Raw genomic sequence first — 18,838 nt, 5'->3', positions numbered from 1 at the left:
ACTTTTGAACATAACTAAAACAACTGGAAGAAATGATGACGTAAAAAAGATGAACAGAAAATCTCAAAGGGCAGCTTAAGAAGGCAAAGTCAAATATAATGAAATGTGCAAAGACCTGGAGTTATACAACCAAACGTCTCAACATTTCTCAAGCTGAACGAACTGAAGAAAAAAACCTGAAGCCGTGACTAGCAATACTGATAGAGTCTATGTGCAAAACAATGAATGATGAAGGAAGCATCAAAAGATGAGGTCAATGGTCAACCATTTCAAGAAGTAGTATATGATCAAGAACCAATGGTACTCAAGGAAGACGTACAAGGTATACTAAAGACATTGGCAAAATACACAGCTATAGGAACTGATGGGATACAAAGCAAAATGTTTCAACAAACTGATGCAGCACTAGAGACACTCGCTCATCTATGCCAAGGAATTCGGAAAATGGCTACCTGGCCATTTTGAAGAAAAGTGACCTAAATGCAATGCAAAAATCATCAAACAATATCATTAATATCTCATGCAAGTAAAATCTGGCTGAAGATAATTCAAAAATGTTTGTAGCAATACATCAACAGGAAGCTGCCAGAAATCAAGCCAGATATAGGAGAGAACGTGGAACTAAGGATATCACTGCTGACGTCAGATGGATGTTGGCTGAAAGCAGAGAATACCAGAAAGATGTTTACTTGTGCTTTTGACTGTGCAAAAGCATTCAACTATGTGGATCATAACAGAGTATAGATTACATTGCAAAGAATGGGTAGTCCAGAACACTTCATTGTGCTTATTCAGAAACTGTACACAGACCAAGAGGCAATTATTCAAACAGAACAAAGGGATACTGAGTAGTTTAAAATCTGTAAAGGTATGTGCGAGGATTGCATCCTTTTACCATGCTTATTCAATCTGTATGCTGAGCAAATAATCTGACAAGTTGAATTATATGAAGAACGTGGCATCAGGACTGGAGACAGACTCCATAACAACCTGCAATATGCAGATAATACAATTAACTCATTTGTTGTGAAAGGTGAACACTGAATAAGGAAGATCTAAGAAGAATCCATGCATTTGAATTATAGTGTTGGTAAAGAATACTGAAAACACCATGAAATGCCAGAACAAATCTGTCTGGAAAGAAGTATAGCAAGAATGCTCGAGAGAAACCAGGATGATGAGCCTTGTCTCTCGTACTTTGGACATGTTGTCAGGACAGACCAGTCCCTAAAGAAGGACCTCATGCTTGCTAAACTGGAGTGTCAATGAAAAAGACGACCCCCAATGAGATGGATTGGGCACAGTGGCAGCAACAGTGAAGAGGATGGCTCAGGAACAGGCAATGTTTCATCCTGACTGGAACCAACTCAAGAGCAGCTAACAACAAGTACTGAGATGAAAACGGACAGCTTAGCTTCCATCATCAACGTTCTGGCCTCAGAGCACCTCCCTCACATCCTCACCTGTATCTACCGCTTTCAAGCCCCTCAATTCTTACCCAAAAGGTATGAGGAAGGCAAACCTTTTCACTTGCTTTCTCTCACATCCCCACCTATCACCTGAAGATCATTCTGCACAGGAAAGATTGTCTCTAATTTGGCCACCAGGGATCCAAGAAAACTAAGAGAAGCACCATGTCTTGGATGTATAAAGCTGACACATAATCATCAGAACTCCGAAACCAATAATGCTAATAGTATGAACTGGGACCCTGGAGACCAACTCTCTTTTAAGTGTCTGTGAGATCAAAACTATTTTCATAAAACTACTAAAGTGTGATTTGCCCTTTTCACTTTCATACTCTCATGAGCGTGCAGTGGAGTTTTCCAAGTATCACTTGGAGGACTAAAATAAGCCTGACACAAGCCATGGTATTTTCAACTACTCCATATGCATACAAAAACTGGACAATGAATAAGGAGGACGTAAGAAGTGACGCATTTGAAATGTGTTGGTGAAGAATATTGTATATGCCATGAACTGCTAAAAGAACAAACAAACCTGTCTTGGAAGAACAGCCAGAACACTCCTTGGAAATGAAGATGACAAGACTTCATCTCACATATTTTTGACATGTCAGAATGGATGAGTCCCTGGAGAAGGACACCATACTTGGCAAAGTATAAGGGTTAGGAAAAAGAAGACCCTCAGTGAGACGGACAGACATAGTGGCTGCAACAATGAGCTCAAATATGAGAATAATGCAGGACTGGGCAGGGTTTCATTCTGTTATACACAGCGTTGCTTTAAGTCAGAACTAACTCAACAGCACCTAACAATAACATGTAGCTTTGATATCCAACAGACTGAATGCCAAATAGATAAGAGACTTCAACAACTATAAACCGGACATTTAACAGATATGAAAAAAAAAGGAAACAATGCCACTTTTCTTGCTAATTTTTTGTTTTGGACAACATTTGCTGTTTAATAAAAATGCTATATTGTTAACATGAAATGGATTATTATAATTGTTTTTAAATTAATGAATAACTTTTTTAAATGTTGTAATTTCTAAAATGGTAAATATGAATAGCTATAACCAACATACACAAAGTTCTTGGGGGGGCTTCAATAATTGTTTAGGAGTGTCATGGAGGAGTCCTGAGACCAAAAGATTTAAGAATTTTCTTCAAGATTCTTTTAGTAAGAATGAATGGAATGACCCAGGAAAGATCTGACAGATTATTGGGGGTAGGATGGGTTGAAGTTACTACTAATTAGAAAAGAAAGAGAAGCAATACTTTACAGCTAGTCAAATTGACAGGGAATAAAAAGATTTTTAAAAACCCAATGTGTAGCTAAAAGTATGGGACGTGAGTACTCATGCACTGCTATCGGTACATTTTCAGAGGTTATTTTGATGATATATACTGAAAATATGTATATTTGGACCCACAGATCTACTTCTAATCACAAAATTACAAAAGGAGGTATAAAGTTATTTAGGTTAGAACAAAATCAAAATGAACCTTTACACATTTTAAATGTTAATACACATTAAAAGCATAAAAGAAACAGTCAATAAACATCTAAAAGTATATTCAAATTTAGAATTTCATTATATAAGGGGCTTCAAAATTTTTGTGGAAAAAGAATTGAAAGACTTTTCCCACAAACTTTTTGAAGTCTCCTCCTACAGAATATTCGTCTTTTAGATTGATTCATGAGAAATAGTTGGCATTGTTAAGAAATAAATGTCCTGGGAAAGCAGAATTAAATCTTTAGTAGCCATGAAAAACTTGAACTTATAAGTAAATGCTCTTTATAGGAGGTTTCTCTGACATGAATGGAGGATCATTCATACAGATACTGACCGCATGCTCAACAAATGCCCTGGTCACTTCTAATCATAGTTTCAGATAAGTTTTCCAGTCACTGCTATTTAAAACAGAGGTCCCAAAGTAAAGGGTAGCAGTGAAATAATTATAGGCAGGAGACTGAATGACAAGAAATCACGGTGATTTTAAATTTTCTCTCATTCCTCTAGTTAGATCAAAGAGAAAGTTTATTGTTTTGACATTTCACTGACTTCAAGAGGAGAAGCCTCAAGTTGTCTTTGACAACCCACAGGACCCATCTATAAATGATTATTTTTAGTACTCTTATTTTTATGGTTATGTACTATTTACAGAAAATGACATGGGTTTCTATTTACTGTGGTGATGGTGTTACTTTTTAAATAAATGTACTTAAAAATAAGTGAGCTGATTTAAACAATAATTCAAGTAACACAAACCGGGAGTCCTGGTATGACACTGTAGGATAAGCACTGGACCACAAGGTAGGTTTGAACTGCAAGGTCAGCAGTTCAAATCCACCAGCTGCTCCAAAGAAACCCTATACAGAGTAGACATAAGGTGAAACCAACTCGATGGCACTAAAAACACAAGTAGAAATATTTTTTTTCTCACAACATACCCTAGAAATGAATAAATGAAACAACTGAATAGCTCTGTTAAAATCTGGCAATACCCTTCTAAAAAGGCAATTTAAATAAAATTTCTTCCAGAAGACACATCTCCTACATAGAACAGTGCTCAGAGATCATGAAAACATTCCAAGATCTAATTTTACCAGTTCTTTCCTTTTTTGGTCCCTAATAAATAGGGTATATTAAGTTCCATAAACAGTGCTAAATCGTTACACTAAGACAACAGATTTCCTCTTCTTACAAAAAAGAACCAGTTATACTGTCAATTCCTTTTCAGCACCACTAAATATCTCCAGAACTAAAATAGCCCCTTTTGTAAAAATGCACTGCCTCTATTCTGTTTCCCTCTCAAAGATCGTCCACTCCTTTCGACCTCCTTCTCTGTGCCCTTGTACCATCAGCAAAGCTATGGTGTCTCACTCCCCAAAGAAACAGAAGCTTCAGAGAGCTCAGTGCGATGTGAGAACAGATCCGAAAACCAAGACCCTATCATGCAAGATTTGGGAATCTCACAAAAAACAACCATCAAAACCTCAAATTCATCAATGTAGTAGCAAACTCACTATTCTCTAAGACCATTAAAAAAATCTCCTTAGACCCAACTAGAGTTTCATTCAAACATCCAGTCTCTGCGTGCGGTGCCACGGTAGAGGAGAGCTCCACAGTAAAATGAAAGCACTATTATCAAAAGTAATTAATGAATAAACCAAATGCGTACTGATGTGCTAAGCACTGTGAATAACAACAAAAAGTAGAAAACAGTTCCTACTTCCAAAGGAGGTGGTATTAGTTACTGTGGACTTGATTCTGACTCATGACTGACCTATGTGTGCAGAGACCTGCTCCACAGAGCCTTCAAGGCTGTGACCTTTTGGGAGCAGAGGCGCTCTTCCGGGTGAGCCTGCAGACTCAATTTTTCAGCTAGCAGTTCTAACTTGATTTTTCATTAAGAATTTTTTTAAATTAGCAAGCTGTTTTTAGAATTCAAGTTCTTCATAAGAGTCTCAAGTTAATATTTTAATTCTCTATATCAAATCTCACATATTTTAGTCTTTACATCTTCTGTAAGCATATGATTTAAACCACATTACCTATTCCCTAGTAAAAAAGTCCAATGTTTCTCAATGAAAGCACAGATATCTTCTTTCCATCTGAAGTAACCTTGGCGTCCACTTCCTTCCAGAGACAAGTTGTACATTGCCAACATGACAACCTGAAACACAAGCAAAATTAGGATTGGGAACATGGAGATCAGGGATGCTAATCTTAGGGGGAAATGTTTGTTCTCGTTTATACTCTGAGTAGGAACAATGAGGGTGAGGGTTAGGGTATCAAAAACCCTGGAATATTCTTGGTAAAGAGTTTCACTCCACTATAGAGTCCTAGTGTGGCGCTATAGGAAAAAGCATAGGACCATAAAGTTGGTTTGAACAACAAGGTCAGCGGTTCAAACTCACCAGCTGCTCCTTGGACACACTACATAGGGTCGCTATTAGTCAGAATCGACTCAGTGATACTTAACAACAACAACATCCAACTGAATAGACCTGTCCATTAGGTAAATACCACCAATTCACTCAGTTACTGTTACTTCTGTGTTACATACTCAGGTTCAATATAGGACTAAACTGTTAAAACAGAGCTACCTCTAAACCAGATGGCAAATAGCCACGGTCCTAAGAATCCCCACCCCCAACTCCACTCCTACCCTACACAATCCAGAGCTAATTAAAGGGTTCACTGGCTCATTTTTATTAGGTTTAAAACATGGTCTTGAATACCCTGTATTGTTTTGTACAGTGACATGAAATTGCATATATAAAGTGTCTATGAACATATGAGGAAGCTTCACAAAAATTCTATATGGTGAAAAGGTAGAATTAAAAGACAATGGAAATTTTCCTGTAACTTTTTAAAGCCCCCTCATGAGTTGGAATCAACTCAACGACACTTTTTGTGTTTTTTTTCAAATTAATTTTTAAATTATGTGATAGTGTACATGGGAGAACATCAGTTTTGCATTCATTCTATCGTATATTGTCTCAGTGCCATGGTTACAATCCCCTCTATGCATCATCAACCAACCCAAGGGTATACACTACAAGCCTGCAACCCAGTCGTCAGCACACAGTCACTCTCCCTCTCTGGATCTAAAGTCTCCAGCTGCTCCCTCGCTCCACATCATCATCTCTGCCTCCATCTCAGGCCTCAATACTTCTCTGGGTAGGGTCCTGCTCTCCGCTCTTCTCTGTTGATGGTCCTAGGGACCTCCCCTCCTTGCTATAAAACATCTACCTTTACATTTCCAACCCTCACAATCAGTCCTGATAGCAATTATTCACTATTGTATCACAAGAGACCCTCGACGGCACTTTTAACAACAGCAACAATATATATGTGTGAACAGAAATGTCTGAAAGGACAGTCCCCTAAAATGTTCATAATAATTATGTCTTGATGATGGGATTTCAAGTGCTTTTCACTTATTTGTTCTTTCTGTTTCACTTTTTTTTACAATGAGCATGTGTTATCTATATTTTTGGAAAACAGTGTTGGGGGCCATGAATTCCTCATCTACACAATAGCAAGCTATGACTTTTCAATCTGAGCTCCGGGTGCCCTGAGCCGACAGCCAGGCTTTGCGGTGCCCTTCCCTTGTTTAGTCCTACTGCACTGAAGAAATGGCTGCACCACCGAGGACAGGGCTTCTAATAGTAGACGGCTTCTGATTGGTTTCTGCACTCTAAAAACCTTACAAAAACATACACTCAGGGTGATTTCCAAAACTGTTTATAAAACGTAGCCCTGTCAGTCAGAAACTGCTGGTTGAAGCAGATCTCCAAGCCTGTCTTCCAGGTAATCTCTGGGTAGTTCCAAACCATCAACCTTTTGGCTATAAGTCGAATGTTTCACTGTTTGTATAACCCAAGGATCTTCCATAAAGATTACAGCTCAGAAAACCCTACCAAAAGGTCTACTCTGCAGCACATGGGGTTGCCGTGGGTCAAAACTGGCTCAATGGCAATTATTATTTGGCTTATCCTTCTTATACTTTTGATAAAGTTTCCCCTACATATCAAATTGTTTTCATTAGAGCCACCAACAGGGAAGATATGACACAAGAAGGGGGCACTTAGGAAGTGGTCAGTAAAGAGAGACCTCTATTTGTATTACAAACATTTCTACTTACTACTTTAGAAAGCCAATAAATAACAAGTTTCATATTTAAATAGATATAGCCCATATTCCAATGTGCTAAATATTTAGAGAAGTCAATGGAATCCATTCAAAATCAACTGATTCTCTTTCAGGTCTTCAATGAAATTTTGTTTGAGACGCAATGAGAAAGATTGGTCAACGGTTGATGAAAACCATGAGTCTAAGATATAATGTAAATTTAATCATACCAGGGTATTATTTACTACCAATATATCTTTTGGAAGTGAAAAATAATTTAAGGTTCAAGAGATGTTAGTCTAACATACAAATGGAACCAATATTTTATATTCTAAGCAATATAAGCATATCAGTTTTTCATGTTTAAAAAAAAAAAACCAAAACAACAAAACACCACCTCCACAGAAAACTCACATTCTTGAAAAATCACAATTTACAAATCATTGTTCATCTTCTATTTCACAGCTTTTCTGAGAAGCCACATGCAGGCCAAATTAAAATCTGCCTTCATTTACATGAAATCTAGTTGTGGACAAGCAAACTCATGGCAATCCTGATCCTGTGTATGTCAGAGTAAAACTACGCTCCATCTGGTTTCAATGGCTAATTGTCCAGAAGCAGACTGTCACACCTTTCTCCTGACACACCACTGAGTGGACTCAAACTACCCGTTCAGTCACCAGCCAAGCACAGTAACTATTTGTACCACCCAGAAATAGCTCAATACAATATTCATGAACTTATACCCACTTCCTTTCAAACTTTCCTCCATTTTGTACTTAACACATTTTCAGGCAAGTAGAATAGACTCCCTAAATTACTGCAGACAGATTTCATTAGGAACTGTCCTACTAAATAAAGTACTGATAATTAAGCCAATAATCTTAGGCTGCTAAAGCAACTCCAATGACTGAAAACATCGTATAATCTAAAATCTCCTTTATATAACATTGAGTGCTGTGGGTAATGATCTTGCATATCTGTTATCTAAAATAAACAACCCGAAGGTAAGCTGCCTGAGAGCAGGGCCCAGGGTGTTCCTGTTTGCCACAGTAGTCTCCAGGCCTAGAAAAACACCTGGCTGATTACAGGGCCTCAGTATTGGTTTAATAAACATAAAAACTGGAGTACTGAAAAATTCAGTGTTTCTTGAACAATTATTGCTGTTACGTCCCATTGAGTCAGTTCTGACCCACAGAGACTTCGTATAGCGTTTCTGATGCTGTTAATATTTTGGGGAGCAGAAAGCCTCATCTGTCTCCCTCAGAGCAGCTGGTGGGCTCAAACCACCAAGCTTTGTTTGGTTCACAGGCCAGTGCTTATCCTACAGAGTAACTGAGCTCCCAATTAAATTCTGAAATGTTGTTGCTGTTGTTGGTAAATGCGATCAAGTCAGTTCTAGACTCTCAAACCAAGTTCGCAGCAACTCCTTTATCCTTAATGTAGTCAATACATAATTTTTATGGTGAGATAAAAACTATTCTATCCCTTTTCTTAATTAACTAGAGCTGCCAACACAGAAATGCCACAAATGATTGGCCCTGTGTAGTGCTGGAGGATAAGCACTGGACGACTAACCACAAAGTTGGCAGTTCAAACCCACCAGCTGCCCTATGTAGGGCTGTTATGTATCAGAAGGGACTTGATGGCAATTAGCAATAAAACACCAAGTCCTTGTATTTTCTCACAGTTCAGGAGGCTAGAAGTGTAAACTCAGAGCATGGCTCTAAGAGAAGGTCCTGCCTTCTATTTCAGTTTCTAGTATCTGCCAGCAACTTGGTGTTCCTGAGCTTGTAGATGTATCTGTCTCTAGTGTCCGGCTTACCTTTTAACATAAAAAGGAAACTAAAAAAAGAGATAAGTAAAAAGCGATTACATCCAGTTTAGTTGGCTTGGAGTCATACAACTGTATGTGTGGCTATGTCTAGTCTGTTCTTTTGAGAATTAGATTTAGGATCCACCCTATGAGGTATGTCTCATTAACATAACAAATGAAATTATCTCCCAAAAAGGATCGCTTCCACCAGTACAAGAGTCAGGAATTCAATCTCTAGATACTTATCCCAAGAAGTCCTTTTGGGAAGCAACCCTGTGAATTCTAGAAAAGAGCTTTTTACTCACTTGCTGCCATGTTAGCTTCAGTCTTTCATACTGTTCCTTGCCATCTTCTGAACAATCACAGCAAGTAAATCTAAAAAAATTATCACCCTTAAGATAACTGATCTGTTCCCTCAGCTGACCTAGGAGAAAAACAAAAAGTTACACCATAAGTTTATCTAGGTAGCAGCAGTAACCCAGAGGCTTAATCAACTTATCACAATTTCTAAGTTTCCCATGCTGTATATTTTTTTTTCATCCAACTCACAATAGCAGAGGATGGGAGTGGGGGGCAAGGATTCAAAAGAAAAGGCTGAACTGGATTTTTCCAGCTATTGCCTTCCAGACCCCTACAGGAAGGTCTCTTCACACATCCTTTCCAAGCACTGGACTAGGAAGTAGGAATATAATGCACAAGACAGACACAGTGCCTGCTCTCCCTGGCTTCCAAATCCTATGAGGGCTACATGCATGCAGCGTTTCTCCATCCTCACCAAGTGTCTGTCACTGAGGGAGTTTCTTTTATATCTTTTCATTCCTAAGCTCACCTCAGGTATCTTGGTGTGGTGCTGTGGGATATAGCACTGGGCTACAAGGTTGGTCTGAACCACAAGGTCGGTGGTTCAAACTCACCAGCTGCTCCTTGGAGACCCTATACAGGGTTGCTGTGATTCAGAACTGACTCGCTGGCACTTAACAACAGCAACAACAAAGCTTACCTCAAATGAACTAAATCGATCTCTGGGAATGAGGTATGATGCCTCTGTAGTTTTAAAAGTTCCCCAGGTGATGCTGATATTCAGAGAACTAGAATGTGGTAAAGGACTTAAAACACTTAGATGGATGAAGATCAAAGACCATAGCCTTCCTTATGGGTTTACATCTCAATGTAAAGAAAACAAAAGTCCTCACCAATGGACCAATAAACAATGTTCATATAAATGGAAAAAAGACTGAAGTTGTCAAAACTTCACTTTGCTCAGATCAACTATCAACACTCATGGAAGACTCAGTCAAGAAATCAAATGACGTATTGCATGAGACAAATCTGCTGCACAAGACCTTTTTATAGTGTTGAAGAGCAAAGACGTCAGTTTGAAGACTAAGGTGCAACTGATCCAAGCCATAGTATTTTCAATAATCTCATATGCATGCAAAAGTTGGACAGACCATAGAAGAACTGATGCATTTGAGTTATGGTATTGGAGGAGAATATTGGAAGTACCATGGATTGCTAAAAGAACAAATAGATCTGTGTTGGAATAAGTACAGCCAGAGTGTCCCTTGGAAGCCAGGATGGCCAAACTTCATCTCTCATACTTTGGACATATTATCAGGAGGGCCCAGTCCCTAGAACAGGACATTATTTGGTAAAGTAAAGGGTCGGAAAAAAAGAGGAAGCCCCCCAACAAGATGGATTGGCACAGTGAAGGCAGCCACGGGCTCAAATGTAGCAATAATAGTGAGGTTGGCCCACGACTGGGCAGTGTTTCATTCTGTTGTGCACGGGGTTGCTATGAGTCGGTACCAACTTGTTGGCACCTAACAACAACAACAGAATGTGGTTATGTGTCATAGAGTAATGTGAGATACATAGTGGGGGTGCCCAAACTATACTACAGGAAAGCTTGGAAAAGTGAGGTTGTTGGGAAACTAAAGGATGACTAGGAACTGGCCAGATGAAGAGGGGTGTCTGTGTGGATGGAGTGGCATGAATGCTGTGGAGTTACCCAGTGAAGGAAATAAAAACATGCATGCAAAGACCAGGGGCCAAGAAAGAACTGTTTGTGGAGAATTACAAGCTTAGCCTGACTGCAATGTTCAGTTTATGTCTGGGGATGGGGAGAGTTTAAGAAGGTAGCAGGACCGAACACCCTATAAATTCAATACAGCACTTTAAAATGTATCCCATGAGGACAAGGGGAAAGTCATGGAAGTGTTTAGGCAAAACTTTTCATTAATAATCAAAGAGCTCAAAAGCAAAACTGAGCTAATAAGTAGTAAATTCTGGATTTGTTTTCCATGAAACTGTTACTATTAACAGTAACAGTTGAATTCACTTAACAAAAACATTTTCACGTACCAAGAAATGACCTACTTCAAAACACAACATATATAAATTTGTGTGACCCAGTTACAGAACCTACTACACAAAGGATTTCTCTAGCACATCTTTACCAGTCTCTGCCTGTTACAAAAATCCAATCTTGGTATGAATCAGAGATGGCAGGCAAGGTATGCTCTTGAGAGCCAGGATCTAGCAGATGAGCATCTCAAGCCAGAGCCATCAGGTGAGAGGAGGCATATCTCTTGTCAACAGATCAAGGCCAGCAAAAAAAGGAAAACAAGACTAGTTCTAGAAAATGGTCAAAGAACATCTTCAACCTACTAATCTGACCTAACTTCAGCATGCAATTAATACTAGCTAATCTAATATATGGAGTCCTAGTGTGGTGCTGTGGGTTAATGCGCCAGACTGCAAAGCCGTTTGAACTGCAAGGTCGGCGGTTCAAGCTCACCAGCTGCTCCTTGGAAACCCTATACAGGGTCGCTATGGGTTGGAATTGACTCGACGGCATTTAACAACAACAACAATCTAATATATAATTTAGATTAAATATTATATGAATTTGAACTTTAATTCAACACTGCAAGAAAATTGGCTCTAATTCTGCAACATGACATTAGAAAAATGTGCCTAATTTTTTAGGAACACAGGATTCCTAATTTCCTCATTTTTACTGGGTTACCATTAAGTGTACTAATTTAACAATGTAACAGAAATTGACTAATTTTTATAGTTACAGCTATGTCTATGTTATATATAAATTTATGGCTGGTCAACTAAATAAGCAATAATTGTCCTTTTATTAAGATTTATTTTATAGTTATGTTCCTTTCACAGGTTGGAACACAATAGGAATTGACAAATTAAAGGAATTGAGAAGTTGCTTACTGGCTGGAATCCACTTTTGGCACTTGTCACAGAAGTAGGACAGCTGCTCCTCCATCCAAGACACATCTCCTTCATCACTGTTGAGGGAATCCCCACTCTGATCATGAGATAAGTCCACCGATGCCTGGTCCTCGGACTCTACAATCAGAAGAGTCTCTCCTTCCACTTCCCCCTCCTCCAGACCTTCAGAGGTAGATGTTCTTGTGGCTTCATCATCATGTCGACTGATCAGGCTACCCAGGTGGATATTACTATCCATGCCTCCGCACTGATTCAAAAGTGCTTTTAAGTAACAATCCCAAGCTCTGGACACTGAGCTTAAAGAGATTTCTATCAGTATCATACAACTAGAAACCCTTTAGTAGAACATCTGCCTACAAACATAAGGGACTTTTAAAGCATTCATTTAAAAATATATAATCCTTTGTTCTTTATTCGGTCAATTTGGTCTAAAAGGATGGTGACGAAAAAAAGGTTGAAGATGTCACTAAAATATTCACTATCTGAACAGAACACACAGACACATTCAGGACCATCTGTCCCATCAATATTTCATACTCATTTCAAGTCATGGTTTTTGAGATCTTTTGTCAATAGCATCTTCTCTCCTTCAGCTTCAAGTTTCTCAGTCAAAATAATCTGTTCTCCCAAAAGACGGATGTTTTCCTTTTTCCGATTTTGCCTCTCAATATCTCTGATCACTCCATCACGAAGTCTCTAAAAGGAAAAATAAAAAATTACTTCTGTAACACCCTCAACAGGTGGCTTCCATTCTTGTGCCATTTTAATCAAAAATAACAGTGTTACCAAATACACTAAAACTTTCAGATTCTAAATACTAAGAGAACCCAATTTTCACTTTGTGTACAAATATAAAATATAATTAAAAAAAAAAATCAAAATTAATGCCTAGCAAAGCTGTCCCTCAAACACAACAGCAAAATTAGGATAACTCCAGATAAACAGAAATTAGAGGAATTTGTAGTAACAAGACCAACTTTACAGAAAATACTAAAAGGTGTTCTTTGGACTGAAAACCAACAAAAGCAGGCAATAATAACGTAAGACCAATATACATTACAACATCACCCAGAAGTCAATCCAGATATAGAAGTTTTTAAAGTAAAACAAACCTATAACAAAACAGGGAATCAGAGACAGCAATTCATAATGAAGTTAACTACAAAGCAAAAAAAGGGAATAGTAATGACTAGGAAGTCAAGTAGATTTCAAGATAAAACAGACTGCTTTAAGTGGGGGAAAAATTAATAAATACAGGGTAACCTCAAAGTAAATTAATACTTCACATCAAAATAAGAGAAAAATCATAAAGGTTTATAGCAAATGTTAACAGAAATGAAAATGAAAAGAAAAATGAACAAAATGACCCCAGCACAGAAAATTATGTGTTACAAAGAAACCAGCACCACCCCCACAAAAAACCACACAGCAAAATGACAGCAATCAATTCAAATCTATTAATTTCATTGAAAATAAATGGATTAAATGTGCCAGTCAATAGACAGAGAGAGCAGAATGGATAATAAAAACAGAATTCTTGAATATATTGTCTACAAGAGACACATTAAAGAAGCATGGAGACAGTCTAAATGCCCATCAACAGAAGAACAGTTAAACTTTGGTACATACACAAAATGGAATACTCTGCAGTGTTGAAGAATAATGATGAATCTGCAAAACACTTCTGGAGGACATTATGCTGAATGAATTTAGTCAATCACAAAAGGGCAAACATGGTATTAGAACACTGTTGTAAATAGTTAAGAAAAGGCTTTCATGATAAAAGAAACCTTATATGATGGTCCTGGTGTGGTGCTGCAGGGTAATACACGACCTTATTCACGAGCTAGAGGGTAGACACATGTTAACTTGGGTGACAGGGCAGGCAATATACAGCAAGAGGGAGGCTGACAGAGGAAAAATTAAAGGTAGTGGGAGACACAAGGAAGAATGCAATAGTTAATATTAAAAGAGGTAAATATTGCTAAATGATGGTACATGGAGGAGATTACAGCCATTATAATGAAGCAAAGTATCTGATTTGTTGAATGGAAAGCTGATGATCTGCTATGTAAACCTTCACTCAATTTACTATAAAAGGTTTGGGTTTTTTTTTACATCAAATTAATTTGGCAATGTCTTGTTATTAGTGAAATGACTTATCATATTTTAAGAAATGATTGAACACATAGTGCAGAAAATAGGAAATGACAAGAAAGAATAAAAACATCTGGTGTCCTGGTATCGGGTTTCAGGATAAGCTGCATTAACAACATGTCAGTAGTTCAAACCTACCAGCTGCTACTCAAAAATCTTACATAGGGCTGTTATGAGTCAGAACAAACTCCATTGCACTTCACCAACACCACCAATATCACAATATTAAAGTTTAAAATAATTTTATAGGATACTAGATGCTTTACACTGGTAGCGTAGTGGTTACAAATCGGGCTGCGAACCTTAAGGTCAGCGGTTCGAAACTACCAGCCGCTCCGCGGGAGAAAGATGAGGCTTTCTACTCCCGTAAAGATTTACACCCTCGGAAACCCTGTACAGGGTCGCTATGGGTCGGACCCGACTCGATGGCACTTAACAACAACAACAAGATGCTTTACACACTTGATGAAACTTACTACAGTAACTGTGAACTACTTTTCCTGTTAGCAATTAATAGTTGAATAATAAATATCTGCAGGAAAAAAAAAAAAAGATTAATAAAATCTGAACAAACTCTAAGGGTACAAGAAAGACCCTGGCTGCTTCTAATATGTAAAGAGAAAGTAAAAATTGTACAAAAATTACTAATTAATTTAACAGGGAGAGAAGAAGAAGAAAAGACAGCTACTACCAGAGGGAAACAAAAGCTCATCAATGTTCGTTATCTAGATAAGCATGCAAAAGGTAGGCACCAAAAATGACCCTTTAAAAAACACCAATTCAGTATTACTAACAACTAACACAGCATACAGTTTACAGAATACCAGTACAACTATTTAATAATAGTCTTGTAATGTAAGGAGTCCTGGTGTGATGCTGTAGGAGAAGCACTGGACCAAAAGTTTGTTTGAACTGCAAAGTCAGAAGTTCAAACTTACCAACTACTCCTCGGAACTGACTCTATGGCACTTAACAACAACAACAACAAAGGTAGAATTACTGGGAATTTGGCCCAGGTCCTGGATTTTTTTATTGTAAGCACTGGACTGCACACTACAAGGTTGGTGATTCAAGCCCGCAAGTCACTCTGCAAAAGAAAGATGAGGCTTTCTGCTCCTACAGAGATATAAAATCTCGGAAACCCTATACAGGGTCACTATGAGTTGGAACCGACTTAACAACAACACTTAACAACAAAGAACTTAACAACAAAGCACTTAACAACAAAGAACAACGTTTTAAAAACTTAACAAGTACTATGTTCCTGGACCTCTTCTACTGCTAAACTTCTTTTAAATTATGAAATAAGTGGGAAATTTAAGAATCTGAGATTGATATTTCAACTAAAAACTGATCTAAACCCTAAGAAAACAGTCAAATCCACGGCCACCAAGTCAATTCCGACTCAGAGTAACCCTGTAAGAGTTTCTAAGACTATGAATCTCTATAGGAGTAGACAGCCTTATCATTCTTCCTTGGAGTGGCTGGTGAGTTTCATCAGTCACCTAGCAGTTAGCATCTCAATGCCTACAGTTGACACAGTGCCACCAGGGTTCACCTTTGAATTATCTCCACTAACTGACATAGGAAATAGATCCAATTATTCCATCTGCCCCCACCCATACACAGTTCTTCATGCCCAGAACATGACACACGTATACACGCCAGCCCACCCCACCTACTGGAACCATTCTTTCCACATCTGCCTCAGAGGTCCTAGCATTCTTTTCTCTGAGACTAGCACGTGACGTTTGGTTCTGCTCTCAATGCCATCATTTGCAGCTTTCTCCAGATTTCCAGGTCTACGCTTACAGCATCACACATCCTTCCCTGGGCCTCTACCTCCTCCCTTTAAAAACACACAAAACAAAAAGAAACAGTTGGCTTCAGACAGATTCTGACAAATGGCAACCCCATTTGTGTCAGAGTACAACTGAGCTCCATAGGGTTTTCAATAGCCTTTCTCAAGTACATGGCCAAGCCTTTCTTCCAAGGTGCCTCTGGGGAGATTTGAACTGCTAACCTTTCAATTAGCAGCTATTTAAATATTTGTGTCACTCGGGGACCCTGTGAAGATTAAAGATGTGTCTAAAGTGCTAAGTATTGGTAGACAGCCAAACCCACTGCCAGTCAAGAAACACATTTTTTTTAAGGGCATAATAAAAAACAATATCCATTCTTAAGCCTTTGGACACACACACCTCGCCAACCACTTGTCCTAGTCTAATCAATGACTAGATGAGATATCAAAGAAACAAAGGTTAGTCTGGTTAATCTTATTTTTAACTCCCAAATAGTTCACAGGAGGGATTCTTAATATGAGGAGGCTTCAAAAAATTTGTGGGAAACTTCCACTATCTTTTCATTCCCTTTTCCATGAACTTTTTGAAGCTCCCCCGCATATTCTGCTCTTTCATTCCCTAACACAGTGGTTTCTCAACGCTGACTGAATATTAGAATCTCTTGGTTCACTTTTAAAACCTATCTTAACCAGGTTCCCATACCCATGAATTTGTCATTTATCAGGTCTACGTTGGGCTCCCAAGGCTCAGTTATATATACAGCAAAAAATTCCCAGGTACATCTGATATGTGTAGAACTAAGTTCGTATCCATTCTTGTTCTGAAAAACCACTGGCTTCACTGACCTTTGAACTATATCTGATATACCTGCAACACATCTTCTACTCCATCTCCTATTTCTTCTTGATCATCATCCTTTCCTTTGTAGAGAAGGGAGTCTCCTGACTCTACTCCAAAAGCTACCCCTCACATTGTTTTCATTCCAAATCTCCAAGTCTCTTCCCTGCTGTTTCATCATTTATCACCTTATCTCCCTTCCTCAGAATTCTTGTGCCATCACCCCCTTCCCCTTCAACTTCTACAGATGTAATCTCAGAGAACGACAAGCTTCTGTTTTATTTGTGTAAACCTAGAACATAAGTTTACAGGATTGCACACAGCAGCAATTCTAGAGAGGGCTGTTTATTCCTGATTCATTTCTTTACTTCCATCCTTGGTAAATACCTGCCAAGGTGTTATGTGAAAGTCTGCCAAAGACCTAGTCTCGGGTTCTCACAGTCAAATTTCTGCCCTGCTGCGATATTTGAGAAGCTGTTTTCTTATCGTTGTATTAAAAAAATGCCTAGTGGTGTCCTGGCACACCGCAGTCATTAAACGTTTACCAACTTGAATAAGGAAACATGAAGTAAGAGAAACAGACTGGAAGGTCAGTCCACCGGTCAACAAGTCACTATTTCCAGGAAAAAAGAAAATCTGGAAGGTGGTATTTCCATTGTTCCTACAATCTACAGTTTCCATAGCAAATTGACCTTTAGTGCGTCTGGGTGTGGAGAACATTAACTTAACACACCCCAAAGAAACCTTTTTCCCGCCCTCTGACGCTGTAGGATAAGCACTAGACTATTACCCACAAGGTCGGCAGTTTAAAACAACGAGCCGCTCCTCAGAAATCCTACGCAGGGTCACTATGAGTCCGACCTGACTCCACGGCACTATACAACAAATTTGTAGCGATGCGTTTCAATGCTTGCGTATGATTTGAAAACAGAACCGCTACGCATCCAAAAGCCCGCGTTCTGGGAACAAGGCAACTTTTGCCCAAAGGGCCAGATCCCAGGCGGAGGTCGGTACTAGGGTTACCCTAAGTTTCCAGGAGGCACAGGGGCCACGGCGGGGCGGGAAGCAAGGAGGACCAAGAGGAGGGTGCCATGGAGAGACTCGAGGAGGAGCAGGGGGATCACGCGAAAAGACCGGGAGAGGCCCACAGGCCGCCGCCACTAACTGGCCCCAGAAAAGCACGTGACACCGACCTGCTGGTCCTGCCGCTGCTTCAGATGCACGCCAGCCACGGTGGCCGCCGTCAGCAACACCGACAGGCCTAGCACCGCCTTGGAGGTCCTCGACATCCCCGCGCCAGCAGCCGGGGATCTTTCTCCCGGATTCCAAGACACCCGGGAAGCAGCCAATCGCACACCATTACCCGTTTGGGCCAGGCTCGATCCCTCGAGCGTAGAGCTCTAGCCGCTTAGTTTGTCGCCTCCGGCGCCAGGCCTGAACAATCGAGAGCCGAGCACCGTGCAGCGCCCTGCACTGGAAGATGAGCGGTTTCCTGAGAGCACGCAGGGACGAACTCACTCGGTTTCCTGGAAGGGTCCAGGAATAGGAGGGTCGCAGGATTGGAACACACCCTATCGTGTCCCCTCCCGTGAGCAACAGCACCTTGTCAGGTCGGAGGTCCGGGGCCTGAGCCGTTCTAGCCTCCAGCCCGGAACGGCGCGGGGTACCGGGCAGAGGCAGGACTCTCACTGAGGCACCCTGTTACGGGTCTCCTGTCCCATCGCTTTTGAGCGTCGGGCTGGCCTTTTGCTCCATACCAGCTTTTACTTACACGCAGTTGCTTTGTTTAGCAGCTTCTGACACGCGGGATGGGAGTCAAGTTTTGCTTCGAGAGCCATAATTACACATGTTCGACAC

The 18,838-nt window shown here is 39.7% G+C and overlaps 2 protein-coding genes across 2 annotated transcripts in view; both read right to left on the bottom strand.

Annotated features, from left to right (window-relative positions):
* The window catches only part of CSRP2BP (CSRP2 binding protein), a 50,153-nt gene extending 37,730 nt beyond the window's left edge, over positions 1 to 12,423 (bottom strand). Inside the window, exons 1-3 of the mRNA XM_006860634.1 lie at positions 12,165 to 12,423; positions 9,233 to 9,351; positions 5,026 to 5,147 (exon numbers count right to left, since the gene is read on the bottom strand). Coding sequence (XP_006860696.1) covers positions 5,026 to 5,147; positions 9,233 to 9,351; positions 12,165 to 12,423 — 500 coding nt within the window. The remainder of the gene's footprint in view (positions 1 to 5,025; positions 5,148 to 9,232; positions 9,352 to 12,164) is intronic.
* Positions 12,424 to 12,722: 299 nt separating this feature from the next.
* On the bottom strand, positions 12,723 to 18,270 carry PET117 (PET117 homolog (S. cerevisiae)). The gene is made up of 2 exons (XM_006860744.1): positions 18,175 to 18,270; positions 12,723 to 12,881 (listed from the first exon to the last, which is right to left on the bottom strand). The coding sequence occupies exons 1-2, from the start codon at positions 18,268 to 18,270 to the stop codon at positions 12,723 to 12,725; spliced, it is 255 nt and encodes an 84-aa protein (XP_006860806.1).
* Positions 18,271 to 18,838: the final 568 nt, after the last annotated feature.

Source organism: Chrysochloris asiatica, unplaced genomic scaffold (genome assembly GCF_000296735.1).
Source record: "Chrysochloris asiatica unplaced genomic scaffold, ChrAsi1.0 scaffold00039, whole genome shotgun sequence".
Taxonomy (NCBI): domain Eukaryota; kingdom Metazoa; phylum Chordata; class Mammalia; order Afrosoricida; family Chrysochloridae; genus Chrysochloris; species Chrysochloris asiatica.
The sequence above is the reverse complement of the archived record's forward strand: the minus strand, read 5'-3'. Positions and strand labels throughout refer to the sequence as shown.